This window comes from Alternaria infectoria (assembly GCF_024043175.1).
Source record: "Alternaria infectoria strain BMP 0036 chromosome Unknown scaffold_9, whole genome shotgun sequence".
Lineage (NCBI taxonomy): Eukaryota > Fungi > Ascomycota > Dothideomycetes > Pleosporales > Pleosporaceae > Alternaria > Alternaria infectoria.
Window position 1 is genome coordinate 1152619 of NW_026250698.1, and position 25830 is coordinate 1178448.

The 25830-nt window shown below is 52.9% G+C and overlaps 10 protein-coding genes across 10 annotated transcripts; 4 read left to right on the top strand and 6 right to left on the bottom strand.

The window, feature by feature from the left end:
- Window positions 1-403: 403 nt before the first annotated feature.
- On the top strand, window positions 404-1249 carry J4E92_006328 (uncharacterized protein; the record flags this gene model as incomplete). Its single annotated transcript, XM_051497698.1, has 2 exons — window positions 404-1123; window positions 1175-1249. 2 exons carry the CDS (start codon window positions 404-406, stop codon window positions 1247-1249), a joined length of 795 nt encoding a protein of 264 aa, XP_051352345.1.
- A 138-nt stretch (window positions 1250-1387) lies between these two features.
- On the bottom strand, window positions 1388-2651 carry J4E92_006329 (uncharacterized protein; the record flags this gene model as incomplete). Its single annotated transcript, XM_051497699.1, has 3 exons — window positions 1388-1584; window positions 1635-2194; window positions 2248-2651. The coding sequence occupies 3 exons, from the start codon at window positions 2649-2651 to the stop codon at window positions 1388-1390; spliced, it is 1161 nt and encodes a 386-aa protein (XP_051352346.1).
- A 3457-nt stretch (window positions 2652-6108) lies between these two features.
- J4E92_006330 (uncharacterized protein) lies at window positions 6109-7576 on the top strand (the record flags this gene model as incomplete). Its single annotated transcript, XM_051497700.1, has 4 exons — window positions 6109-6596; window positions 6653-7003; window positions 7058-7443; window positions 7503-7576. 4 exons carry the CDS (start codon window positions 6109-6111, stop codon window positions 7574-7576), a joined length of 1299 nt encoding a protein of 432 aa, XP_051352347.1.
- A 734-nt stretch (window positions 7577-8310) lies between these two features.
- Window positions 8311-10916, bottom strand: J4E92_006331 (uncharacterized protein; the record flags this gene model as incomplete). Its single annotated transcript, XM_051497701.1, has 3 exons — window positions 8311-8499; window positions 8556-10626; window positions 10867-10916. The coding sequence occupies 3 exons, from the start codon at window positions 10914-10916 to the stop codon at window positions 8311-8313; spliced, it is 2310 nt and encodes a 769-aa protein (XP_051352348.1).
- Window positions 10917-12910: 1994 nt separating this feature from the next.
- On the bottom strand, window positions 12911-13900 carry J4E92_006332 (uncharacterized protein; the record flags this gene model as incomplete). The annotated part of the gene is made up of 1 exon (XM_051497702.1): window positions 12911-13900. The coding sequence occupies one exon, from the start codon at window positions 13898-13900 to the stop codon at window positions 12911-12913; it is 990 nt and encodes a 329-aa protein (XP_051352349.1).
- Window positions 13901-14478: 578 nt separating this feature from the next.
- Window positions 14479-15828, top strand: J4E92_006333 (uncharacterized protein; the record flags this gene model as incomplete). Its single annotated transcript, XM_051497703.1, has 2 exons — window positions 14479-15752; window positions 15804-15828. The coding sequence occupies 2 exons, from the start codon at window positions 14479-14481 to the stop codon at window positions 15826-15828; spliced, it is 1299 nt and encodes a 432-aa protein (XP_051352350.1).
- Window positions 15829-16524: 696 nt separating this feature from the next.
- On the bottom strand, window positions 16525-17435 carry J4E92_006334 (uncharacterized protein; the record flags this gene model as incomplete). Its single annotated transcript, XM_051497704.1, has 2 exons — window positions 16525-16826; window positions 16910-17435. The coding sequence occupies 2 exons, from the start codon at window positions 17433-17435 to the stop codon at window positions 16525-16527; spliced, it is 828 nt and encodes a 275-aa protein (XP_051352351.1).
- Window positions 17436-18443: 1008 nt separating this feature from the next.
- J4E92_006335 (uncharacterized protein) lies at window positions 18444-19625 on the top strand (the record flags this gene model as incomplete). Its single annotated transcript, XM_051497705.1, has 1 exon — window positions 18444-19625. One exon carries the CDS (start codon window positions 18444-18446, stop codon window positions 19623-19625), a length of 1182 nt encoding a protein of 393 aa, XP_051352352.1.
- Window positions 19626-19932: 307 nt separating this feature from the next.
- J4E92_006336 (uncharacterized protein) lies at window positions 19933-21460 on the bottom strand (the record flags this gene model as incomplete). The annotated part of the gene is made up of 4 exons (XM_051497706.1): window positions 19933-20261; window positions 20338-20788; window positions 20914-21003; window positions 21137-21460. The coding sequence occupies 4 exons, from the start codon at window positions 21458-21460 to the stop codon at window positions 19933-19935; spliced, it is 1194 nt and encodes a 397-aa protein (XP_051352353.1).
- A 1406-nt stretch (window positions 21461-22866) lies between these two features.
- J4E92_006337 (uncharacterized protein) lies at window positions 22867-25209 on the bottom strand (the record flags this gene model as incomplete). The annotated part of the gene is made up of 7 exons (XM_051497707.1): window positions 22867-23153; window positions 23205-23416; window positions 23544-24171; window positions 24220-24391; window positions 24459-24630; window positions 24688-25038; window positions 25160-25209. The coding sequence occupies 7 exons, from the start codon at window positions 25207-25209 to the stop codon at window positions 22867-22869; spliced, it is 1872 nt and encodes a 623-aa protein (XP_051352354.1).
- Window positions 25210-25830: the final 621 nt, after the last annotated feature.

The window sequence follows — 25830 nt, forward strand, 5'->3', positions numbered from 1 at the left end:
CGATCGCCTACGACACATGCACATTAGCCTACGTCCTGAAAGAATTTATCGCCTTGCGTCTCAGGTATCAATAGCCAATCACGTCCGCTCGCATCATCGTCCATTGGCTAAGCGACGGCGTATATACCGCTTTATCTACCTCCGAAACAGGGTGGACTGGTCGAGCAAAATACGGTCGGACCGTCTCGTAGGGACTATCATACACAGCTGTGAATCAGGGTCTGTCATAATATGGCAACAGCCGCGTCACGTTGCAGACTAGCTGTCCCTCCATCTTTTCCCCGTTGCAAACGTTGACTGACAGCTCGGCACAAACACCTGCATTTAACACTTTGGACCCCTGGAACCAGAGGAATTTTAGCTACTGAACTTGCGACAAACCTCGCTGCGAAATCGGAACAACATGGCTGGCATAGCTTGCGTATGGGCAAATATCCCAGAGGGACGCGAAGAGTGGTACGAGAACGTACACCTACCTTCACTGAATCCACACAACGCAAAGCATGCTTTACATTGCGAAGTAACAGCGAGTGGTATGGAGAATGAGCCAGTGGGAAGATTGGACGCGCCATGGCCTTACATGACCGTATGGGAAATAAAGAGTGTCGACCAAGCCAACAAAGACATGTACGACGCACAATACCATCCACCAAATGCCGATTTGCAGGCTTCGCTCAAAGGCCTACTTCTTGATCTTCGGTCCTATCGGGAAATCAAGAGTTGGAAACAAGACGACTGGTCCGGTGACGGTGGTGGTAAGATCACGGGTGCGGATAAAGCCGGCGATGACGGACTAATGTCGATAGACATCGAATACGTCGCAAGCGTGGCGGCAATGGAATGGAGCGTACCAGCCGACAAGGAAGAGGAAGTCATGAAATACTACAGAGAAGTCGTCGGCCCCACAATATCTAGTTCACCAGACGTACTGCGGTTTCGCCTCTTCGAGGTCGACAACGCAACAACGATGCAGGGCGGAAAGTTCGAGACCAAAGACAAGAAAGAGCTACACAGATACTTTACTCTCGTCGAGCTAGAGTCTGAGCAGTGGCCATGGGACGTGGTCGTTGATCTTGCGGAGGACAAGGAATGGAAGGACTACTTCGAGAGTCAGCAAGTAGTGGTACGTTGACGATCAAGCCTCGTGAAACTTTGAGTTACTGACAAAACTTAGAAATGGCAACTTAGTCACTACTTGATGAAGAGGGCGTATGGCGTACCGGAAAGCAAGGCCTCTGCATCGAGCTAAAGGCTGGAAACGCTAGATCGGCCAACGCATTGGTTAAGGGATAGTATCTTCGACCCGAGCGAAGCTTCTTCTCACGCAATACATCACTTGAACCATAAAATCACAACATCGACAAACCGAGACGGTGTATTCAACAAGCTAACATATGCGCACGCGCATCTGCGTTTGACACCAGAGACGCACTATGTACAGCCTATCCGCATCGCTCGACTGTTGATATTCGATTTCGCCCAGCCTCTGCACCACATGTATCGGATCTTCCTCCTTTGCCGAACCGATGTTACGGATGGACTTGTACACTCCTACCGACGAGTACCCGACCAGCCCGCATGCGCCTACATTCAGTCAGCCAGCCAGTCATCATCTATGATAAAGGGCCACTTACCAGCAGCAGGCTTAAAGGCCGCATTCATAACTCCAGTCGCACATCCAGCAGCAAAACCCAGGACACCATTCTTCTCCGCACCATCGATGGGTTTGATTATAAGATCCCTTATACCATCACTGAGTCCGTAACCAAAGCTCTTGAAGCTGACCAGCAGCCCACTCCTCAACCCAGTCACATTCTCATACTGCCGTACCTCCTCACCGTACGCTTTAGGAAGGTTGTGGAATCCTCGAGTAATACCATGCATAACAATCGCCGGGCTCTTCAGACTGGTGGTGATGATGCGTCCGAATCCTTTTGCGGTACCGAGAGCTACTTGGCGTGCCACATGAGGCGAGTCGTTGGTGTCGAGAGGAGGTGATGGGTTAGCAGTCCTGTCCCGCTCCTCTTTGCGTCTTATCTCACGCTGCAGCAGCATTGGTGTTGTTTGTTTTCCCAATTCGACGGGTCCTGCTATGAGACCCAGCATAATTCCGCTTACCACGTCGTAGGTAGTGAGAAATGCAGCGGATACCGGGTCGGTGGGGTCGTGCTTCATGTCTGAGTATTGAGATATGCTGTAGTGTGTGTCAGCGCTAGCTAACCTTTGTTGCATGAAGAGACCACCTACAGATGCAACTCTTTGGGTTGAAGGAGACCCTCTTTAGTGAGCACCGCAGCCGCAAGCGGTGACAGGGCCATGCTCTTCCGCTTTACAAGCCATACTGCTGGTCTGTCGTGAAGGATGCTACATGCTCGTACGCTAGCAAGGCTATCCGTTGTATCACCTTCTGTGAGGTCATGTGTTAAGCCTGGAAGGTTCGATGAACGTGTATGCCGTGGGTTTTCTTGGTCGCTAACATCTTGTTGTATGTCATGCTCGTGCTCTTCTTGAAGACTCCACGGTTCTGGGCTTGCAAGTGGATCGTATGCCGGCGACTGGTCTTGACTGCGTTGCTTTTCGTTTTGTGTCGACTCCGCATCTACCGAGATTTCTCCGCCCGCGACCTGTTGAGTGTATTCTGGGAGGTCCATGGTGTAGAGGTCGGCATTCTCGGCGGTGGGTTCAACATGCACCAGCGAGGATGTGTCAGTGTCTGCTCCAGGATAGTCAGTAATCTCGCATGAGTCTCCAGTGCTCGGAGTACTAACTAGCAGCACTCCTATCGTCCTCGGCCAAGGTCGTGGTTACGGCAGTCATCTTCTAGGACGTAGGTCTGGAATGGTCGAATTGCAGATTGCGCAGCATGAACTGCAAGCAGTATTACTTATGAGCCAACTCTGCCATCTTCAAGAGAAACTTCTCTATAAGGCCCTACTTCGTAGCCACGCGTGCGGAGGTCTTGGGTTTCCGAAACGGTGAACGCTAGGCCCGAAGTGGTAAACCTTGAGAAGGGCGCAGCAGGCGGCCTGAAATGCAACCAAAACCGCCTCGGCGGCCTATCATCAAGGCCGTGAGAATACTAGCGAAGTTGAGCACTTGGTGTTACGCTTCTTGTGAGGGTGTACTTTGCGGGGCCCGCAAGCTCCACCTGATCGCGTAACACCATGAGGTGTTTAGGTGTTGTGTGAATCAAGGCAATGTGAAGACCACGACGAAGAGTCGTTGACTGTCTTGGTATCCTACGCTGTAGATCCACTTACCCACGCGATCAGAGCGTATGAGACATGCTTGCAAGGTGCTTTGACAAATTCACGCGTTCTATGGCCTCACAAGGTTTTTGGGCAATGCGAAAATATCTTGTTACCGACGGCGATACAACCAGCCAGTAATTGCATTGAATTTGTAACTACAGTTTTAAAGGGTCGTGCTCATAAACATAAGCGGACAATTGAGGGTGTTGCCCATACCGGTTAGGTTGACGCGTCAAGATGATGACGTAATGAAGTTTGCGCGTTCGGCATCGACAGAAGTTACACCAAACACGCGACTGCCTTCTTCCTCCTGCATGCGCACAATGCGATCTCCTGCCATTGTCACATGATCGCGATAAGCACCAGCAGCTTTCGACGCTTGATAAAGCGACGGATTAGGTCCCGCAAGCCACGTTTCAGCCCTCTCCTACCGCGACAGAATCCGCAAGCCATCCATCCACGCGACGCTATCTTCGCCAGATCCTGCACCTGGAAATCGATACAACCACCTTTCTGTCATCTTTGTGTTCTACCGTGCCACCGGGTGTTGTGCCGTTGGATACTGAGCCGTTGGATACTGAGCCGCCGGATACTGAGCCGTTGGATACTGAGCCGCCGGATACTGAGCCGCTGGATACTGTGCTCCTGGATACTGAGCCGCTGGATACTGTGCTCCTGGATACTGTGCTGCTGGATGCTGAGCTCCTGGATATTGAGCTGTTGAATAGTAGGCCGTCGGATATTGATCTGTAGGATTATTTGCATAGCCAGGTGCAGGGTATTGACTGGAAGTGTGTGCGGGCCATTGGAGAGGGGGCCTCTGAGAACTCAGTTGTGTTTCGTCGCCGTCATCTAGCTGATCTCCGTTGTCAGGATACTGGTCATCGCCCGAAGGATAGCCATCGCGGTGACCGCTTCTTTCATGTCGGTTGCGATCGTTCCGATCGTCCCGCTGTCGATCTCTGTCATTGTCTGACATGCGGTACCTGGGTTTTGTCTCAGTATTTCGTTCGGACATCGATACTAAATACTCACGGGACGGGTATGTAATGACTGGTTGTGGCGTATCCAGTAAGGTGGGATGCGAAGTGTACAGCTTTCCTTGCACTATTGATGAGCATCTCCGCTTCTCTCGTTGACGGCACTTCCCAGATTGTTTTCAAGACAACGTCTTTGTTCATTCCCCATATTAGCCTGTAATCGCTATTATAGTGGTCCGATCGCGTCCATTCTGAGCAGTGGAGCCATGTTCTCATGTCCTCGTCGACGTCCAGCGGTGGACCCGGATGACCCCACAGAGTTTCGAGAACTGTACCGTCGATGCCATACTCGTACTTATACCAACGGTCATAGTATGTGGAAAATGTCCATCCTTCGCCGAAAGGATGCTTAATCCCTCTATCTTCAGCCTTCCTGAATTTGGACCATACAAGTTCACGAGACGCGTCGTACTTGTAGAATCGCCTGTTTGAATTCGACCACGTCCAGGGTATCCGGGGCATCTGAGATCCCATCGCAATGGGTGGCGGAGCGTTACACGGGGCGCGCCCCGTTATATCGCCTGGCGGGGGATGCAGCTCACGTGGCGAAAGGCAGTCGCGCTTGCAAATGACCTAAGGCTGGAAGACTGTGATTCGCGCTTTATCTGATGTACGGCATCATACAGATGAGGTACGTCTACCCGTTGCGACACCAGGAGTAGTTGGCTGGCTTACCTTACACAGCTGCCCACCTACCTCACAAACCGGTCAAGCTGAAATACGCTGCCGGAACTTCGAAGAACGTGTGTCATGCGGTCTCCTTGATGCCTGGCACGAGAGGGCTGTCCCGTTTTGCCGATACGAGAGGGCGCATCTTATTCGCAGAAAAACGCCTCTTCATGCACGTCTGAACCAACCCAGGCGGTTAGCGTGGCCCGGCTAGGATGCACATCGAGTAGTGCTGTAAGCATTCAGCCTTACTGCTACCTAGACATCCATCACCTTCTCGCGTGTTTCAGACATATACTACCGGTGCGTGTCAAGGTCAATCTTTCGTAAGGATAGGATAGTCTGCAACAAGCTCAACCCGAAGCGACCTAAGAGAGAACGCGACTCGAATGAAGCGAACATTCCGTGGATTATCCATCATCCATTGTACATCTTCGTTCACCGGATCAGTTACTCTGATAAAGCGTGTCATTTCTCGTCATCTCTTATCCTGAGTCCTTACACCTCTGAGTCTCGGCGCATTGTCGAGTGGTTTTGACATCACAAGTCCGACTGTTGTATTGCGTATTCACTGATGTCACTTCTGAGCACGCCGCAGACGGGACGGTGGAGGGATCATAGCGAGAACCATCGTAAGTATACGTTCGATTTGACGACCACATATTCACAAGCTACTAGACTTACAGACGTTGCAACACGATTCTTGGCGAGAAGCACAGTGGTTCAAAGTCGGCATTGCTATCAGTCTTACTCTTGCCTCGCCCTACGTACTACGAATCGTCCTCAGTACAATCACATATGTCAAGCTCTACCTTTTCCCAGCGAAGACGCCAACTCACCGCGACGATGAATCCGCCCGCCACCTTGTTCCACCGAGGACTGTGAGCCCTACAAAGGGTAAGACAGGAGGATTGAGGTATTGGGTGGTTAGTCTTGTCGCCCAAGACCCTTGCTGGGAAGCTCGACATCGATTCTTTGGTTCCTTCCTCCTTGCATCGTTTTTGCTGGTACTGTATCAATCCATTGTGGGGATAGTCCTGACAGACAACGTCGCAAGAAGCAGATCTGCCTTGCTGAAGTCGGATACATGTGGCCTTTACGAATACGACAACGAGAAAGCCGGCGAAGAGGAAGCTTCAAAAGCAGATATGCTCATGGTGGGCAGAGAACGACGTGCAGCGGCCTATGCGCAGGAGTGCTATAACCACGATTCCGATACGAACGTCAAAGCCACGAATTGCGACTTCTTCTATAACTCAACCATCGGATATGGAGTGCAAGAAGATAAATGTCCCTTTGACAGGACCGACATATGCGTTGATGGCTATCAACCCGGCTCGGCTATCACTTTCGATACCAACTGGGTCAATTCAGGAGTATTAGGTATCAACGAGGAACTCATGCACAAATTCCGACGCAAAACAACTTGTGCGCCACTAAGCGCAGAGCGGCCTTTTGTGCAACACTTCACCAACAGCGGGACGGGCGAGTCCGGGTACAAGTACTTTTATGGGTCGCTCTACGACACGAGGAACTGCTCGGACGAAGTGCATGCTCCTCCAACTGTGCTCTCCGAATACACTATGCGTATAACGGGCCATCCGTTTGACTGGCAAGCGCCAGTATACAAAGTCAAGTGAGTTTCCAGACAAACCAAGACTCAGCTGTTAGCTGTGCCTAACAAGCTCACAGTACATACGCCACCTCGTTGCTCGACCCGACATGCGACTTCTACCAGCCGTCACCCGATCTGCAAGCTCCAGGTTTATTGCCACACCGAAGCAGGACCCTGAGCCTCATCTTCGTGACAGCTCTGCGCATTCTTTACACCAAGCGCAGTAACGACCCCGTCTTCCCCGCCGACAAAGCCTTCCAGTACCCTGGAGACAAAGGGTTCTACTACTACAACTCGCAGCCAAAAGCACGAGCATTTGCCTGCATAGACGAGACCATCTTCTGTGCACCATCGGGCTCTCCATGCTGGCATGCGAACGACCCAATACCAGCTGGCGGGTCCAATACATCAACCTACTGGTTCTTGAAGTACGCTTTGAAAAGCTCAAATACCTATGATGCAATCAAACTGCGTCTCGGTAGCGGCCTACTAGCTCAGCAGCGCGTTGGCCAGTCTCGATCGATGCCATTAGCTGACAATCATTGGCAACTGGAAGCCGAGCATCTCTTCAAGACATCTCTCGCAAGAGCTCAGTTTGACGCTTGGAGCATTGCAAGTGCAGAGGATCACGACAACCCAACATACACTGACACACTTCCTGATGAGGCGAGGGGAAACATGTGCGGTCTCTTCAAGTTCCAAGCATCTGGCTACATCAACATTCGTATACTGCCATTTGTATGGTTGATGCTAGCCTGGCCGCTGATGTTGCTCTTGAGCATCGAGATCAAGACATATGCACAATCATGGTATACGATGAAGTCCTGGATCGTCAGTATGAAGAATCCAGACATCAACCCTATCACGGGTTCAACAGCAACAACAGCCACAGCTACGAACAGCAATGCTGATGACAACACCACTCAGGATCCAAGCACCCTCACACTACCGGCTACCGCGACCACATCTTCGCGGGACGACAACGCAACTGCGATAAATGATGGCAGTTCGGCGACTATGACTCAGTCGCAAGAGCTCAACGCCCCAACTACTGTAGCCTCTCAGCGGCCATATACGGCAAACAGTGGGTCGCCGCTCATCGCCACATCTTCAAGAGCTACATCGTCAAATACGAATCGTGACTACGGAACCTCAAGCGCTCTGAGTAGTACACATCCTCCGCATACCACGAACCAGGATGAACACTTAGAATGGTCACCTCTGTTGATACACAGTCCAATTGTGCTAGGTATGTGGATGTATAGGAAATTGAGACAAGGGAGGAATGGCGGAGGAGATGGCAGTGAAACAGTCTGATGAGCGCACAATGGCTCTTCCAGGTTATGATCAAACGCGAGACGAGACACCGAGGCGGACATGCAGGCACGTAGAGCAGGTAGACATCAGGATCACAATCTCCTTTTAATAAACCATGTCTGGCTTTTATACTCCCATCTATCATTCAAGAAAAGGGATAGATACCTAACGCACCTCATCAGCGCGTAACATCTCCCTTCCCAAAAGCCGCACCATCCCTTTCGCCATTTCATTTCCCACACAGTAGTTTCCCTAACTCCGGCTGGCCATGCCAGGAAAACGCCCAAATAATACGCATCGAAGAAATGTGGGGGGTACGATGATGTAAGACGAAAACCCAACCCATGATGATGAAAACCCCATTACTCATTACTCAAGATATCCACCGGAAGCTACGTATCGGATCGGGACTAACCGGCTAGGCCAAGTAGCCGAGCTCGTCTGCCTCCAGACGCTCCAGGTATTCCTTCTCGAGCAGGATGTCTATGCACTTCTTGATGTCGGGGACGCGGGGCATGAATCGGGTCTTGATCTGCTGGATGGTCTCTGAGACGAGCTGCTGGTGCTTCATCTTCTTGCGGGACTTCATGATACGCACGATAGCGGACTGTTGATATGTTAGCGTGCTGTAATGTGGGGGAGATAGAAGTGGGAAATACATACCTGAATGAGTAGCTTTCGGTCCTCCTCAATCGTCTTGTGCGTATCCTCCGCCTCGGCCTTTTGCTCAGACTTGATACCGATGTTCAAGTTCATCTTCACCTTCTTGGTCTTGAAGCCGGTGTTGAGCTTGTAGGAAGTACCAGACTCAGGCTTTGCGCCCTCGGGTTGGGCAAGCAGAACCTTGGCCTTGATGAAGACACCCAAGCTAGGATCGAGAGTCTCCTTGTTCAGCTTGGTGGACTCAGCAATATCATCGTAGGTGACGGTGTCACTGTCGTTGAACAGCAACATGATGGCCATCTGGTAGGTCGAGACCTGGAAGGTTGGTGAAGTCTTCAGGTTCGCAACCTTGCAGTAGTTGGCCTTGACCTCACCCTTGCACAGCTGCCATAACCAGGTAAGCTTACGACCTTGGTGCTTGTGGTTGTAGAAGCGAGAGAAGCGGTCGTAGGTCTGGACGATAAGTTGCGGTGGGGTAAACGGTGTGGTGGGTGGGTTTAGTGGCCAGAAACCGGTACCGAGAATGTGGTATGAGGCATCGACGTTGGTCTTCATGTCTGACTCGTCCAAGTTGTTTGACTGCCACTCCTTGAACGCGGTGTTGAGATCCTTGGAAATCTGCATATCCTGGAACATGCGTTGTAGCTTGTTGGTGTATTCGAAACCACAGGCCTCCTTCAGCTTCGAGATCATGCTGGTCTCGGCGTCGTCTGATGCAGAAGTAGTCTGGACTAGACGCTTGGCCAACATACGCGAGTAGAACTTCTGGAACACGTCCTTGTCTTCGATGTACTTGAAGACAGTCATGATCTGTGTCAGGAGCTTCTCCATGTCGTCTTCTTCGCTCATCTTGGCGTTGGAGCGCTTCAGCAGAGTATCGGTGTACTTTGCGAGAAGCTCAGGCGACTTGTTGGAGCCAGATTTGCAGATCTTGTTTCTGTTGACGAACTCGCGGCAGGCGTTATCTAACGAGCGAACGAACTCTGACTCTCCGTTGAACGCCTTGTTGACGAGCGCCTGGTACTGGGTGTGGACCTCAAGAAGGGCCTCGACGTACACCTTTGGCTCCAGGCTGTCTCCATCTTGCGCGATCTTGTCAACTGCAGCCAAACCCGCCTTGCGGACGTGGTTCTCGAACCGAAGACGCAGAGGATCAAGACCCTCAGGAATGCGGGCAAGCAGCTTGTACATGCGGCCTAGGTCCTCCTCCTTGTCGTGGTCGAGAAGGATCTGGAACTCCTCACGAAGTGCTTGCGAGTGGCTTGTGATGAGCGACTGTTCGCATGTCCGCATCAGAGGTGACATGATCTCGTTGAGCAGGTAGAGTGGGACGCGCTCCTTCTCCTCTTCCAGACGGATCTCCGCCTTCTTCATGTATTCAACCACGCTGTTTTCTGCCAGAAACTGCTTGGACTCGTTGTCGTAGTATTGCGCGGTGGCCTCTAGGAAGGGCTTCTCGAAGTATTCCTTGTAGACATCCAGGGTGGACTTGGAGCTGTCGGCCTCGTCCAGACCCAGCGATACGAAAGAGTCGACGACCGACTTGATCTGCGATTGCTCAATAGTCTCGCCATTTCGCTGCTTCTCCACTAGCTTCAGGACCGAGCGCATGACGCTCTCCTGGCTGCCCGTGAACATATCCTCCTTCCAGCGCACCAGATGGAGTGTGTAGATGTCGTAGATGTGCTTCTTTCCCTCGTCCATCTCACGCTTGACCCAATGACGGTTCAAGTACCGGAAGAGATGGTTGTTGTACTGGCCAGCTGTCGTGTAGCGGTTCCACTCTTTGATGTAGAAGTGGAGGAGCGCCTCGTCGACATGTTGCCGCGAAGCCGCCTGCACTTCGGAGAGATGCGCCTTCAGGTATTCGATCAGGTGCTGGTAGAGGTCCTCTCCGAGGAGATGGGCACCTCCGCGGTTGTTGGCGGCGTGGAACGACGAGCCGGCGACGGCTTTTTGCGCGGTACAGAAGTTGTGGATGGCGGTGTAGAGACCCATGTACGTCTTCATGTCGACACCTTCGCGCAGGTTCGTCATGATCTTGTCGACACCGGCTTCGAGGTACTTCCATCTGTGAGCTGTTAGCATCTGGTTGAGCTCTACGTCATCTTCAGGTTGGGGGTGCTTTAGTGTAGCTTGTCCTGTCATGGCTGTTTCCGCCTGCGCTCGCCATAGCGGCGCAGCTTTCTCACGAGTTGAACGCGGCGGACACCAGACCCGCCATTCGAGACGTCACTGCAACCCGACTAAAACTCCGCGAGTTGCAACGCTAGACAGAAGAAGATGCGGGAAGTGATAGAGAATAACTTACGTGGCGTTGACATCGTCCTTGGCCGGGACGGGTGGCATACTGGAAGACATGGTGGGTTGTGTCGTCGCGTGCTCTTGGGCACTTTTCTGAGGCGACTTCTTGCGCGTGAGGAACTTTATTGTCGGAACCGCCGTGTCACAGACAAGCGGATTGTCAAGCAACACCGGAGAGGGCGCTTGTTTGGTGTCCTTTCACAAGGGTGGATGGTGATAAAGGCGGGTTCGGTGGAGGGCGCGGTGAAGTGGTGGGGAGTAATGGTAGCGGGCGGGGAGGGCTTAAGATGTACCGAGCGGTCGATTTCCGCGGATTTTGGTATGCGCCGTCAAGTTAGGCGACACACGGAGGGGAGGGAGAAGAGAAAAGTGAAGGTGCCGGACGAGCAAGGCGGCGACGTTTAGAGTCACGTCGTTGTCGGTTCATACAGTTCAGGCAGCACCGAGCTTGGGTCTTGGCGTTTTACAAGGGTCCCGTTCACGCAGCCTTGCACTAGCCTCCACAGTGCTCAACGCGAAGGCAGCAGAACCTTTGACAGCGAAGCATGCCAGCATTACGGTTCTTTCGCCCACTATTCCCTATACACAAGGGATCAGCGAGTCGTGCTGTTGGGTCATAGTAGTGGCGATGTTATGCGGATATGACGATACATCTCATGCTGCTGCGGTACCGCTCATCACCATTTTCGTGTGATTTGGACTCAGTGGAGATCTTGCGATACTACATTTGTTACTATGAGCTATCCCAAAAGACTTTTAGGTTGGTTCCCCACGCGATACTATCTGCGCTTGTCCATGGCGAACTCTACACTACTGGTGGCAAATAATACCTAGGTAGTGATGGTCACTCTAGGATCTTCAGCTACGAACTCAAGACTTCCACTACGGAAAAATAAGTAAATGCTCACAATGGAATACCGAATTCACAATTGCAGAACAATAGACGTTCCTCGCAAATTCGTCTCGGCGTTTTGATCGATGACGTATTTGCAGGATCATCAGATGCCATCTTATATCAGAAGTTGGGATAGCAGTCTTCCTCCTTGCCAAAGTATCCTACGTCAAAACCACTGAACCAAAAATCCAGCAATTCGTCTTGGAAACAACACACCAAAAAATGCCATCTCTAAACCTAACCCCCCTCACCTCCCTCCGCCTGTCAGCCCACTACATCCCCGCCCACTCCCTCATCCCCAACACAACCCCCCACAACCACCCCCTCTACATCTACCACTCCGCCTTCCCTTCCTCCACCCCACCCTCAACCCTCGAATCCCACCTCCTTGCCAACAACCTCACTCCCCAGTGGCGCTACACAATGTACACCACAACGCACTACCACAGCACCACCCACGAGATCCTCTGCATCTACTCCGGCCGCGCGACCCTCCTCTTCGGCGGCGAATCCAATCCAGGGCGGGTGGAAACAGAGGTGAAAGCTGGGGACGCGGTGGTTGTGCCGGCGGGGGTGGGGCATAGGTTGGTGGAGGATAAGGAGGGTGGGTTTATGATGGTGGGAAGTTATCCCGAGGGGTGTGGGTGGGATATGTGTTATGGGAAGGAGGGGGAGGAGGGGATGGCGGAGAAGGTGGAGGGCCTGGGGTGGTTGGAGAGGGATCCGTTGTATGGGGTGGGAGGACCGGTGACGTGGGGGAGGGAGACGTTGGAGAGGTTTTGTAAGGGGGAGAGAAGTGAGTTGTGAGCTGTGAGGCTGACGAGGGAGGATGGAGTGTGCTGTGAGAGATCAGAAGGTGTTTGGACGATGACAAGTCGCTCCGCGAACTCAGAATGACGGATGATGATGTAGTCTGGAGGCCTTTGTTGTCTCGTCGAGAGACTTCTTGTGGCGGCTGATGTAACGAAAACCTCCCGGCTGCCACTTCACCAGTCTGTCAACGAAGAAATTCATCTTATATCGTTATGTTCATAAAGCATCCAATCATACAGATGCTGACACTCTATGTGGTATAGTACATACATAGCCTCCAACGCCCATGCTTTTTATGAATCTTGAACCATGATATCGTACTTCGCTGGGACATGAAATGGGATCATGACTTGGCAGCTTGTTTCGCCTCCTTCTTGCCCTCTTCAGCGACATCTTCAGCTTTGTCGTGTATCTTCTCCAGGATCTCCTCAGGCAATGCGTCTTTCGCCCTTGTGCCGTTACCCCCAGCAGCCTTCTCTTGCTCCAGCTTCTCCTCCATCCTCTTCTCCTTCGACTTGATGGCGTTCTCGACCTGCTCGACAGCACGCTCAATCTCAACCTCCATGTCGGGTAGGTCGAATTGCTCGGCGATGAGCTTTCCGTTCCACCGTTGCAAGACCATGACGTCTTCAGTCTCATTGTTGGTCTGCTGGTGCACGACATTGGCTACCTGCTGGGCTTGTTGTGGGGTCGGGTCGGGAGCAGCACGCGAGAGTGCGCGGGTTGGGTACATGAGTCCGGCTGTGTAGACTTGGTCGAGCGTGCCCGATGGAGCGGGGGTAGGGAGATTGTGTTTGAGGAGGAATTCGAGGTGCTTGGAGCCGCTGAAGGCCTTCCAGTGACTCCATGCCCGGTAGAGGACGTAGAAGAAAGGCAGGTTGGGAATGACGGGGACGAGCATGAAGGGCGCGGTGAAGGGCATGATGACAACGCTCCAGATCAGTTTCGTCCGGTGCATGTTCTGCCTCTCTTTTGCCAGCTTCTCCAGCAGCCCCGACACTTTCTCTTGCGGCAGGTACTTCCCAGGGAACAGGACCTCATATTTTGCCTTGCCGTCTACAATGTCCTGCCTCCGCTTCGCCGTGAGGGCGGGTATGGTCTTGAGCCCCCATTCCTCGTAGGGTATGCGCTTCAGGGCGTGGTTGCCGTAGAAGGTGACTTTTTTCTTCCAGTCCCAGATGGCCTTTTCGTCCTTTTCCCAAGCGACCCACGTCTCATTGGCCTTTATAGTGATCTTGTCATAGTAGGAGCGGTCCTTGGGGGCCTTTTCGTGCAGCTTCTCGCAGTAGATGAGGGAGCGACGCGTGGATATGGGCAGCAGGAAGAGACGCATCGTGGGGTCGTAGGATGAGGACGTGGGGCAGAGGGTCTTGGTGGTTAGGTAAGCGCAATGCTGCGCGTGTTTAATCGCGATTTAACAAACTCTCGCGGCGGGTGTGCGAGACATGACGCAGGTCGAGTCGCGTAGAGACCAAGGCACCGAAATCGCTAGCTGGGTGTCGTGTCGTCGGAATTTGACGACGGGCTACTGCGGACCCATGACCTCACCCCAGGCTGTTTTCCTGGCTAAGCATGCTGCCAGCGCGCAATCCCTGTTTCCCTGATCGACGAACAAGCAATCTCCCCTACGACGCCAACACGCGCACGCACCCAACGCTCCACCACCCCCAGGCGCACCACCAAACTCTAACTCACTATCCTTCTCGTCGTTCGCTGTTTCCTTGTCTTGTTTACCCGTCACTTCCTAAGCCGGACATGGTGTCGTTGCGACTCGTCTACTTTGCTCCCACGTAATCTCCCCCGGTGCTGATTCACTGCCAAGCCCTCAAAGCTTGCTGCGTGCAGGCAGGCGCGACACACCGGCTGGTGCTTGGTGGTGCGACGAGGAAGCCCCTCACATCTCCCCAGAGAATGACCAGCACGCCCATGGTTGAGCCCCGAAAGAGCGACCCGGGCCATGGTACCACCAGCAGCAGCAATGGGCACCTCCGCCCCGACGCCGCCGCCCAGGGGAGCAGCCAGACCTCGCAGGCCTCGACGCTGAACTCGTCCCACTCCAACGGCCACCGCCTGCTGCCCTCGCCCATTCCGCCCCCGACCGCCTCGTCCCTCACCTCGACCCAGCGCCCCCAGTCGCGAGTCAGCGCCGTCTCCGGCAACTCCAAGGACAGTCACGACGGCCTGCCCCCCGTCCGCAAGAGCCACTCGCAGTCGATATCCAGCACTCCACGCACGCTGGCGTCCTCTAACCGGAGCATAACCGCGAGCGCGGAGAACAGGGAGAGGCAGCGCGCCGTCCGCTCACTACCGCCCTGGGTCCAGTCCGCCGACGACGAAGACGAGAATGTAGACGCCTCCTCGCTCCTCCTACCACGCACGCCCACCAACGTCCGCCATGCCAACCACAACTTCTGCCCGACGCCCAAGTCCAGCGTGCCAGGCCGCAAGTTCGACCATGCTCGCGAGGGCGCCCCCGTGACCCTCTCGACGCCCGTCAGTGACAGCGCACCCAAATGGAAGCAGTTCACGCAGGCCTCCAACCACGACCGCCCCATCTCCTCGCGCGGCCAGATCGTCGACGATGACTGGCTCAAGGAGAACATGCCCGATCTCGAGCAGAAGTGGGAGCCCATCGACAACGGCCTCGGCGACGAGCACATCAAGGGCTTCTGGCTCTTCACCTCGGAGAAGAGGAAGCGCCGCCTGATGCGCTTCCACAACACTATCATGAACCACCCCATGGTTCCCGCCTTGGTCCGCGCCATTGTCCTCGTCTTCTCCATCCTCGCCCTCTCCCTCGCCTGCTCCATCTACCGCCACTCGGACAACAACGGCTGCAGCAACAACTCGTCTACCTGGATGGCCATACTCGTCGACATCGTAGCCGTCCTATACACCATCTACATCACCTACGACGAATACACTTCCAAGCCCCTCGGCCTACGCTCGCCCAATGCCAAAATGTCGCTGATCTTTCTCGATCTGGCCTTCATCGTCTTCGAGTCGGCGAACCTTAGTTTGGCTTTCCAGGCCCTGACGGACGACAAATGGGCATGCGTTGAGTCGGACAGGACGAATGCTTGTCCGTATCGACAGAGCATTTGTGAGAGGCAGAAAGGCTTGACAGCGACACTGTTGATTGCATTGCTTGCATGGATTGCCACCTTTTCCATCAGCACGCTGAGGTAAGTCTACCCAGTCGATGACATGACCTGTTCTTTACTAACACCTCACAGGTTGATCCACCGTGTAGCGAGGTAGTGCCTCAAACACCTCATACATTCTCCCACACTCCCTCGGCCCTTCCACCACGCCACCTATATCCCCACACTACATTCCGACCCTTCAGCTTGACTGATCCACCTTTTGCATAGTACCAAGGAGCACGACCGCCTCTTACACATGTCGGCCTTGTCCCCCCGGCGGCGATACCCTCTCCATTCGCACTCTCTCCGTTTTCCTAGTCGACTCCGTTCTCGCACCCCCTCCGTTAGGTCCTTTTACTCTTGAAAGCTATGCATAGCTGCGGCGTTTTGGGTTTCCTTGTCCCTGCATTTTCCCTCAATCGACGATTTCCCCAAACCAGTTGTTTTGTCTCTTTTTCTTATACACTTTGGGGCTTTCTTCGTGTGTCACTTTTACGTTGACTGGGTGTACATAGGGTGTTGTTTTGAGGACTTGGGACGGCCTAGAGGCTATAGCATAGTACAGAGTGATTAGTATAATCCACAAAATCAATGAAACAGGTCAAACACTCATTTGCAGAAGATATTGTATTTGTGATGGAAGAATGTCTCTCCTACCTGATGTACCAGCTCTCATATACTGAAGCCTGGATCTTCCTCCTTAACCATGCATGCTCCAAGCACCATCGCAATCTAAGCAGAATGCACGAAATGTCCAATTCCCAGTTCAGCAACCCCATCCATCCGCCCATAACTCCATGCCTTAGCACCCTCACATACAGCTAAACCCCCCATCAACCGGCAGCCCAATACCCGTGACCCACGCCGCGTCCTCACTAGCCAAGAACACCGCCGCCCTCGCAATATCCTGCGGCGTACCCAGTCCACCAAACGGATGTCTCGTCTCGACCTCTTTCTTCGAATCTGCGGCTTCGGGTGTGAGTAGCGAAGAGATGAAGGCCGTAGCTGTGTAACCCGGACAAAGAGCGTTGACGTGGATACGATAGGGCGCGCAGTCCAGCGCAGCAGACTTTGTGAGACCCATGACGGCGTGTTTGGAAGTCGCATAGCCCGCTAGTAGATTGTCAGCTTCCCGTCTACTCATAGCCTCAACGTCGCATACCCAGCAAGAACAAAAAGGGAACTCAAGAACTTACAGATCCCCGAAGTCCCCCTCAACCCATAAACACTACTCAAATTGATAATCCATCCTCTATCCCCCCTCTCCCCCGGCTCCTGCCCCACCATCTGCCTACTCGCATACTTCGTCCCGAGGAAAACCCCCTTGATATTAACATCGACCGTGCGCTCAAAAGCCGCTTCTTCGTATTCCCACACCGGCCGACTGCCATGCTCACCCGTCTCTACGCTAATCCCCGCGTTGTTAACCATAATGTCGATTCTACCGTATTCTTTTACTGCGGTCTGGATCAGGGCTTGGATGTCGGTCGAGGAGGTGGTGTCGCATTTTACGAAGAGGGCTTTCGCGCCGAGGGCGTGGGCGGCGGCGACGGTGGTGCTGCTGGGGGAGGTGTCTGTGGCGTATTCTGATCGCGGCGTTTCGGTTATGTCGGAGCAGATTAGGGAGGCGCCTTCTGAGGCGAAGGCTAGGGCTGTGGCGCGGCCGATGCCTGAGGAGGAGCCGGTTATTACGGCGATTTTGTTGTGTAGGCGGGGTGGCATCGTGGAGAGTGTAGTGGTAGTTGTGTTTGAAGTTGGGGTGAAGTTGGTAGGTGACGATAGTTTTGGTTGTCTGTGTTTGCTGTGGGATAGACCGTTGTATTGTAGTAAGAGGAAGAGACCTGAAGTTGATAGGAAGAAGAAGAAGAAGAGAAAGAAAGATAGTGACAAGTCGAAGTGAAGTAGAAGTGATATAAAGTATGAGTACATGTACTAGACTGTCCAAGTGACTGTCAAGCGAACGGGCGTATCTAGTGAGGGGTTACTCTATGCGGAGAAAGTACATCCTCGGTCCTGGAGTAAGATTAGGCAAACAGGTCTACTAGCAGAATCCTTCACTGGTGGATTTCCATGGAGTTTAATTGAAGCGAGGCACCTGGTTCTGCGTCGATCGTATTCCGGGGCGTAAAGTGACAACTCAATACATTTCGCGTCTAGGTCCCGTACAAGGTAGCGCGGAATGTGGCGTTTGCTATTGGGCTGACAGCTCCATGTAAAAAGTGGATTCTCGTCTGCCTGATGGACCCAGGAAGACGGCTCTTTGTACTATGCATGTGCGCATGCGCATGTATCCGTAAGTAGCAAATGGTATGAGGTTGGCTCTTCCGAGGTTTCGCCAGTACTGGTAGTTGCCGAGGTCCTAGACTGGGGTAGGCAAGCTGAATACGACTCAGGATAGGTCAGAGGACTAGATTAAGTGCTGTAAGGGATCATACTAGCGGGTTATATGGCATTGTAGAGCTGTCGGAAGCTGGCATGCAGCAATTGATGGTGGGGTCGTGGGGTAATCCGGAAAGCGCGTTGCCCGACAGGGATCACCCGAGTAGCCTCACATGCACGTCATAATGTAGATTTGCTTCATGCGACAACACAGAGTATTCCAATTCTCTACACATTTTGATCCAGAAGTTCTTCTGTCATCGACACAAGATGTCAACACAATCCAACAAGGACGAGCCCTTCCCATGGCATCTCGGAGTCTACGACGCACACTGCCACCCCACAGACACCATGTCAAGCATCGAGACCATCCAGAACATGAAAGCGCGCATCCTCACCGTAATGGCAACCAGAGCCGAAGACCAAGACCTCGTCTTAGCCACCGCAAACAAGCACAGCATCCGATCGGCCAACCCATCCCAATGGACAAAAGAAGAATGCATCGTCCCCTGCTTCGGCTGGCATCCTTGGTTCTCTTATCAAATGTACATCTCCGAGCCCGACTCCAAAGGCGAAGATGAACAACAAGACCAAGGTCCTCTAACCGGCCAAGCAAAAATCTCCCACTACCAATCCGTCCTGCAACCCCACCGCCCGCACCCCAGCCCAGAAGACCTCCAAACCTACGCCTCCCTCCCCGACCCAACACCCTTCTCCACCTTCCTCGCCCTCACGCGCCAACACCTCCTCCAACACCCCTTCGCGCTAATCGGCGAAATCGGACTCGACCGCTCCTTCCGCATCCCGGAGTCCTGGACCGGCAACCCCGATCTGTGGGCAAAGCGCAACAGTAATCTCACCCCTGGAGGCCGCGAAGGAAGGCGTCTGACGCCTTTCCGATGTAGTCCTGCGCACCAGAAGGTCGTTTTTAGGAAACAGCTTGATCTTGCGGCGGAGATGGGGAGGGCGGTAAGTGTGCATGGGGTGCAGGCTCATGGGCTGGTGTTGGAGGTGCTGGCTGAGACGTGGAAGGGGTGCGAGAGGCTGGTTTTGAGTAAGAGGGAGAGGAAGAAGAGGGGGAGGGATCATCCGGGTGCGGAGGCGGCGTTGGAGGCTGATGAGATGGGTGATGCTGATGATGGTGGTGGTGACGGTGCTGGTGCGAAGAACGACAGTCCGAAACCGTACCCGCCACGCATATGTCTGCATTCATATTCTGGTTCTCCATCGAATTTTGCGCAGTACTTGCGTCCGGAGATTCCTTGTAAGATCTTTGCTTCGTTTAGTACGGCGATTAACCTGTCGGATGCGCTGGATGAGGAGGAGACGCCGCAGGCTTTTCAGGATATTATTAAGATGGTGCCGGATGATATGTTGTTGGTGGAGAGTGATTTGCATACTGCGGGGGATGAGATGGACAGAAGGTTGGAAGATATCATACGGAGGATATGTGGGATCAAAGGATGGGGGTTGGAGGAGGGTGTGAAGAGGCTGAGGAGCAATTGGAGGGCCTTTGTTTTCGGGGAGGGCTGATGTGCTTCAATACATTTTTGAGTGTTGTATAGATTTCTATGAGGAGGCGGGGAGGTATTCAGTCAGATCTGCTGTTGTGGCCATTGAGGTCACGAGATACTGAAGTACACCTGGCCTGTTCATCAGGGTTCTGTACAAACTCTGTTGATGTGATGTAGCCATTATGGATCACTCGAAATTCAGATATTTTGGGCAAATTCAATCATATTTTGCCATCCAGACCAGCTATTAGGAAGATCTAGCAGTCATATCCGTATCATCTCAACCCATTACACACCAATTACCAGTCACCCATATCCATCTCAAATCAGACTAACTCCTTGTGCATCTCAAAGACCTGAGCCTTTGTACCAGACAACGCCATAGCCGCGTACAGATCCTCCTCGAAACCCGCCTGAGGGCCGGCGTCATCCTCTTCCATCTCTTCACCGTACTCGTCTATCCACATCGTGACACGCTTGTGTACCTCGTCGTACTTCCAATCGCCATAGTATATCTCGTTGACTGGAGTCCATGGATGGTACGACGACATCTTCTCCAAAGCCTCCGGCCCGGCCCAACCCGGGATGTGCTCACCGGGGTACAGCTTGCGAACCTGAATCGTCTTCAAGTTGGGCAGCTTGGCGAGTACAAGGCCTGTTCAGAATTTAGCTATGTTGCTTTTGCGTAGTCCGGGTATGCTTCGCAGCATGTTAGATGGGGAGAGACTTACTGAGCATGGTACGGTATGCGCCAGTGTGACAGAATGACTCGTTGGCCCGGCTCCAGTGCTTGTGCTCATCGTTGGCGAACTCCAAGATCTCTTCATCCTCGTACAACTGGTCTTCGGTTGGCTCTGGCATGCCGGGGAACTTGAGAATGTGGAGATTTTCCCAAGCGTAGTTGTAGCCGAGCTCCGGGGTTGTCGGTCCCTCGCCAACCAAGGTGATTGTTCGAACCGTCCCAGGATACGCCTCCTCCAACCCAAGCCTGATCAAGAACGCTGAAACGCTTGCAAACGTAGGAAAGATAACGATGTTCTCAGTAACAGAAATCTTCTTACCGTATGGGAATGCCACAGCCTCCTTCATGCGGCTGTTGACAAGACGCATGTCGTTGAGGTCCGTAACACTAAGATGATGGCCGATTTCGCCAAACACCTCAAAGGGGAGGCTCAAGACACCCTAAATTCGTGGTGAACTCAAATTCATCGGATAGACGAGGGAGGATACGGATGGATGAAAGAGAGAGGAAGAATGAAGAAAGTAGGAGAAGAAGAGAGAAAAGAGAATGAAATCAATGGACTCACCTTGGTGACAGCGGCGGGCTTGTCATTCTTGTCCTGTTTCTTGGAGAGGGACTGCTTGATATCATACCAAGTGCAAGGGTTATCACCGAGCTCTGTACATGTCAGCATACATCGGGAGCATCTGAGATGTAAGAGATCTGACGGTCAATGGACAATCCGTGCTTCTTGAGTTCCTCCTGGAAACTCTCAACGAAAGCTGAAGCTGTTAGCACAATCTGAACACTGTTGAATGTGACTTGGACTTGCCTTTGAGCTGGCTGGTGAAGAGCGCTGCTACAGCCTCTTTGGCCTTCCTAGCGATGATGGCTTCGACTCTAGCGGCCTGCACAGCTCTGCCGGCTACTAGATCTGCGTCGTGCGCAACTCTAGCAGTATCGTCAACGGCTTGTATGGCCAATGCTAGGCTACCGAGCTCGGACGCGAACGAATCAACGTCGGAAAGTGGAGCATCTGGGACGCTGGGCATCTTGACAGCCGACGCGACGTCTTTGTTCGCGGGGGAAGATGGCGCATCGCCCCCGAACAGAGATGTTGATGTGCCGGACATCGTGAGGCAGGGTATCTCAAGGTATGGGTGGGAGCAAGGAAGGTAGAAGCTGTCAAAGGCAAGGCTTTGATCAAAGTAGACGAAGTGTCAACTCAAGAGTGGGGTCGGGTGAGGAGGTAGAGGGAGAGGCGGGCAGCAAGCCTTTATATAGCAGAAATTTAAGCAGCTTAAGCTCGGGCCCAAGACGCGTCTCGCGTGCTCTAGGCAGCGTTGTTGACAAAGGTGAACGTGAGAGACGTGTGCCAAAACAAGAGACGCGTGGTGAGGAGCGGGAGCGCGGGCGGTGAACTGAGTGCGGAGGCCGAATCGGGGTTCACCGGGAGCGAGAGGACGGGTATGTTGGCAAGCGAGAACATCAAAAGCCTCGTGAAATGCATCGGTAGCTGTTTACGTTTGGATGCGACGCCGGCGTTGCCCAAACACCCGGCGGCGTTGCCATGGTTTTGGAGGGAAGTGAGACGGTGAGTAGTATGAACGCTTGTGCCAATTGCGACACGACTGTGGCAGGAAAAGGTTGCATCGAGTACTGCACTTGCACTTGAGTGCATCGCGATCTTGCTTCGTAGCCGCCATGGCCTGGATGGTCGAAGTGGCCACCGAAGCCGGAGCAAGAACAAACGCACACACCGCATGTCCTCAATGAGCATCCTCAGTATGCAAGCCAGTGATACGGTGCACATGAGTAGACCGCTTGGAACTGGACAGTCAAGTGGATTAGTCTACTTCGCCAGGCCTGGCCACATCCTGCTGGCATGGAACAATCTCCGCTCCGGAGCCTGCAAAGCACAACACTCGATGAAGAAAGACGGGAGAAAAGGAAGACGCAATGCAAGGTAACTAGGATGCGATAAGAATGGAATGTGAAGAATGCACCTACCTTTACGGCCCGCCATACTGTGTCAAACTGCATGTTAGTCTTCAGTACAACTTCCGTGCCCGAAGGATCAATAGCATTATAAGTTCTTGTTCGAGTAAGACGAGCATGGCCAAGCGACTGACGAGACAAGAGAGAGGATTTGGCAATATCATGAGGGCGATTACTATCGCAGCGACAGATTCGAAGTTGGAGGAGAAGGAAGAGTGGAGACAATCGGACGTCTGACGAGGCACGAGATGGCCAAGACGCTAATGACTAAACTGCCCTTCTCCACCAACAATGAGCACGTACGATAGATACACGGCTAATGCATCTGCTTTCTTACACATTAGATGCCTATGGATATAGTGAACGATGTAAACAGAGTCTCAAGATCCAAGGACTAGCCAATCCGTTCAGATACACACCAGAACAAGCGAGATACCATATATTTACTTCGCCGAACCGAACGCTATAGATCGCTGCATCAAATTGCCGCTCTTATAACTGTGCAAACACTAGTATCACCTGTGCCTTAGTCGTTACTCTTTCATTCCTTCCCAACACCCTCCTTACCGTTCTCTGCGTCTGCATCAAAGAACAAGCTTCTCCTCTTGACATCCGGCGGCGGCGGACTAGCCGGGGTATCACCAACAACCGCCTCCTTGTCTCTCTTGAAGTCTTCCGCTCTCTTGAGATCACCCGGCGGAGGCGAAGATACGGGTGTCTTTGTGCCCCATCCCTTCCTCTTCTCGCTCGCCCAGGTGCCCCAGCTGGAGAAGTATGCGCCCGCGCTGGCTTTTGCGTTCGTGAGGTCGGGGGCTTGAGGTGCTTTCCCTATTTGGTCATTAGCATTGGTGTGCGTGCAAAGCGAGTTGTCTTACTTACACTTCTTTGCATCATCGATGGGCCTCCCTTCTTTCTCAGCCTGTAGTCGCGCTTCCTCGGCTCTCTTCCTCTGTGCCTCGCGCATGCCTTCCATCTCCGCCCACAGGCGGTTGTATGCAGAGCTGACCTTCTGTTGGCCCACTGCAAGCTGTTTTCCCAAGACCTCCCGAGACTTTTCTAATCGTTCGTCGAGATGCATTTCTGCTACCTGCCTAATCGCCAAGCGAGCATCAGCACACATACGCCAAGAGATACGGCTTGGAAGGTTGTGTTGGAGAACAGACTAAGTGAGTGCTTTAGTCGGGCTGGTGGGGATATGGAAAGAATGCAGAAACGTACTGTGCTAGTCGGCGTTGAACGTCTTCCATTGAGAGACCGCCAGAGCAGGGGTGTTTGGGATCAACGATGTCGAAAAGGTGAGAATCGGTAAACTTATTCCAGATGCGGAAGTTCTCAGTCTGCATCCAGGCGTGTACCCACTCATTTGAGAACTCGCTCGCTGGGTCTCCTTCTACTTCAGAAATCAAGTTCTCCTTGTGTGCGTTCTTTTCCATGTAAAGCTTGTACTTGACGGAGCTGAGCATTGCGAGCAGGTACTCTTCGAATTGCATGCGAATGAACTCCTCGCTGCCGGCGTATCCGTGATCCTTGGGCCGCGCTGGATCTGCCTCATCCCAGGTATCGTTGATCGTCTGTGTCAAGAAGTCCATCCATCTCCGGTCCGGCGTCGACAAGATCGATGCTTGTCGGAGTGCAGCTGAGGTGATGTTTACGGTGTGGTCATCGAGGTTGATGAGGATATCGCTGTATCGATCTCTTTGCTGAAGCAGCAGCGAGTTCGTAGAGCCGACGATGTAGGACTTGGTATCTTGGTCTGCAAGTATATCAAGCTGCTGAAGCGGTGTGTATGGTCCAAACAGCGAGCCTGTACCGAAGAGTTGGAGCGGGAGACCCATGTATGCCAACACTGAATCTTGTCAGTATATTGCTTCTATTGGTGAGAACATGCACTGACAGGAAGCGCGCTCCGATGTCTTTAATGAAGTGGGCATGACACACTTTTCCTCACACGAATTGAACTTAGGGTCAGCAGCATCTTGTAGGTGGCGAATAAGGCCGGGTATCAGTGAAATAAGAGCAAATTGCATCATGCATAATCGTTCGCAATGGGAGCCGAAGAAGAGGACCTGCATTTCGTCAGTAACCTTGTATGCTCGTGCCACACTATGTCGGCTTCAAGAGGTTGAAACATACCTTCGGTTGAAGTAGCGCGCATTTGAAAAGAACCAAAGTCTGCCATTTGAACTCGTGGATTAACTCGCGCAGAGAAATACCGAAGTAATGGTCCTGCTGCCCCTCCTGATTCTTAAGCAGTTGGGGTAGACTTTCCGTAAAGCGCTCCAATATCTCGATATCGGTGAAGTCTCTGAAGAATTGTGAGTTCCACGTCATCCTCGACTTGCACTATGAGAGCCTGACGTACTTCTGATTGAACCACAGCTGGGTGACAACGCCCAGCTGCGCTTTTATGGCCCCAAAGTGCTGTGGGCTATCGCTGATGACAACGACAGCCTTTTGCACCGTACTCCTTGTAACTTCAGCCGGCCGATCGATAAGCTTGCTTGCGTCGAGCTGTCGCGTACACGATATTCCGAAGAGTGAGGTAGCGGGTGAGGTCGGGGTCTGAGCGCGGCGGAGCGTAAAGTACGAGTAGTCTTCGGCAGAGGCATGCGCGCCATCGCTCAGGGCCATGAAGGGCAGCAGCGACCAGTCGTTGTCTACTGCTGGGTCGGTTCCCTCTTCTGCCCCGAGCCATGTTTCCACTTCTGGGCCTCTGCGTTGAATAGTCAGCGATTCATTCGCATCAGATAGCCACAAAGGTATCGTAAGTTGCCCAGTATCCTTCCTCCGTCTCTTTCTGTACTCACACCTCTACTGGTAAAGGAGAAGCTTACCGCGCATGGTGGAAGTCCACGACGCAGACAAGTGGGTTGAGAGTCGCCATTGTCGTGCGATAGAAGTGCTATCGCATAGCATTCAGTTTAAATACAAACAAATGTTGTAGGGCCATAGGGGCCAGGCTCGCGTCCTCGAGTCGTTGCGGACGCGCTCAGAGCGGTGACGAAACAGCGGTCCCTCAATCAGCCTTATGGCGCTAGTGGAAAGCCTCGGCGATCTCCACCCGTTCCCGGGTTTGGGAGTACGCCCGAGATCCTCCGCCACGGATACCAGAGAAGATCTGGAGGACTTTCTGATCTCCCCTTTACATCATGCAGTCTTTATCTTGAGTACCTGCGATGCCAGGCCCGTTAGCGACGAATGCTGTCATCGCATTGAAATACAATATAATCAGACATGTTCATGAGTCAAAGTGAAGAATAACGTATGTTTGATAATATGATTTCACATTCCTACCTAGGTCGACCATAGCCTTCAATTCCTCCATAACATTCCTTTCGTGTACCAGCCATGGCGATCCAAATGACAAAGACAAGCCCATGCCCCATCTACCGCGCACCTTCATGTCACATAGGTCCAACAGACGAGACCTTGGGAATCATTGGGAACAGCAACTCCGCCTGCGCCAGGCAGATGATACGTCGAGCCTCGGCAACTGCATACTTTG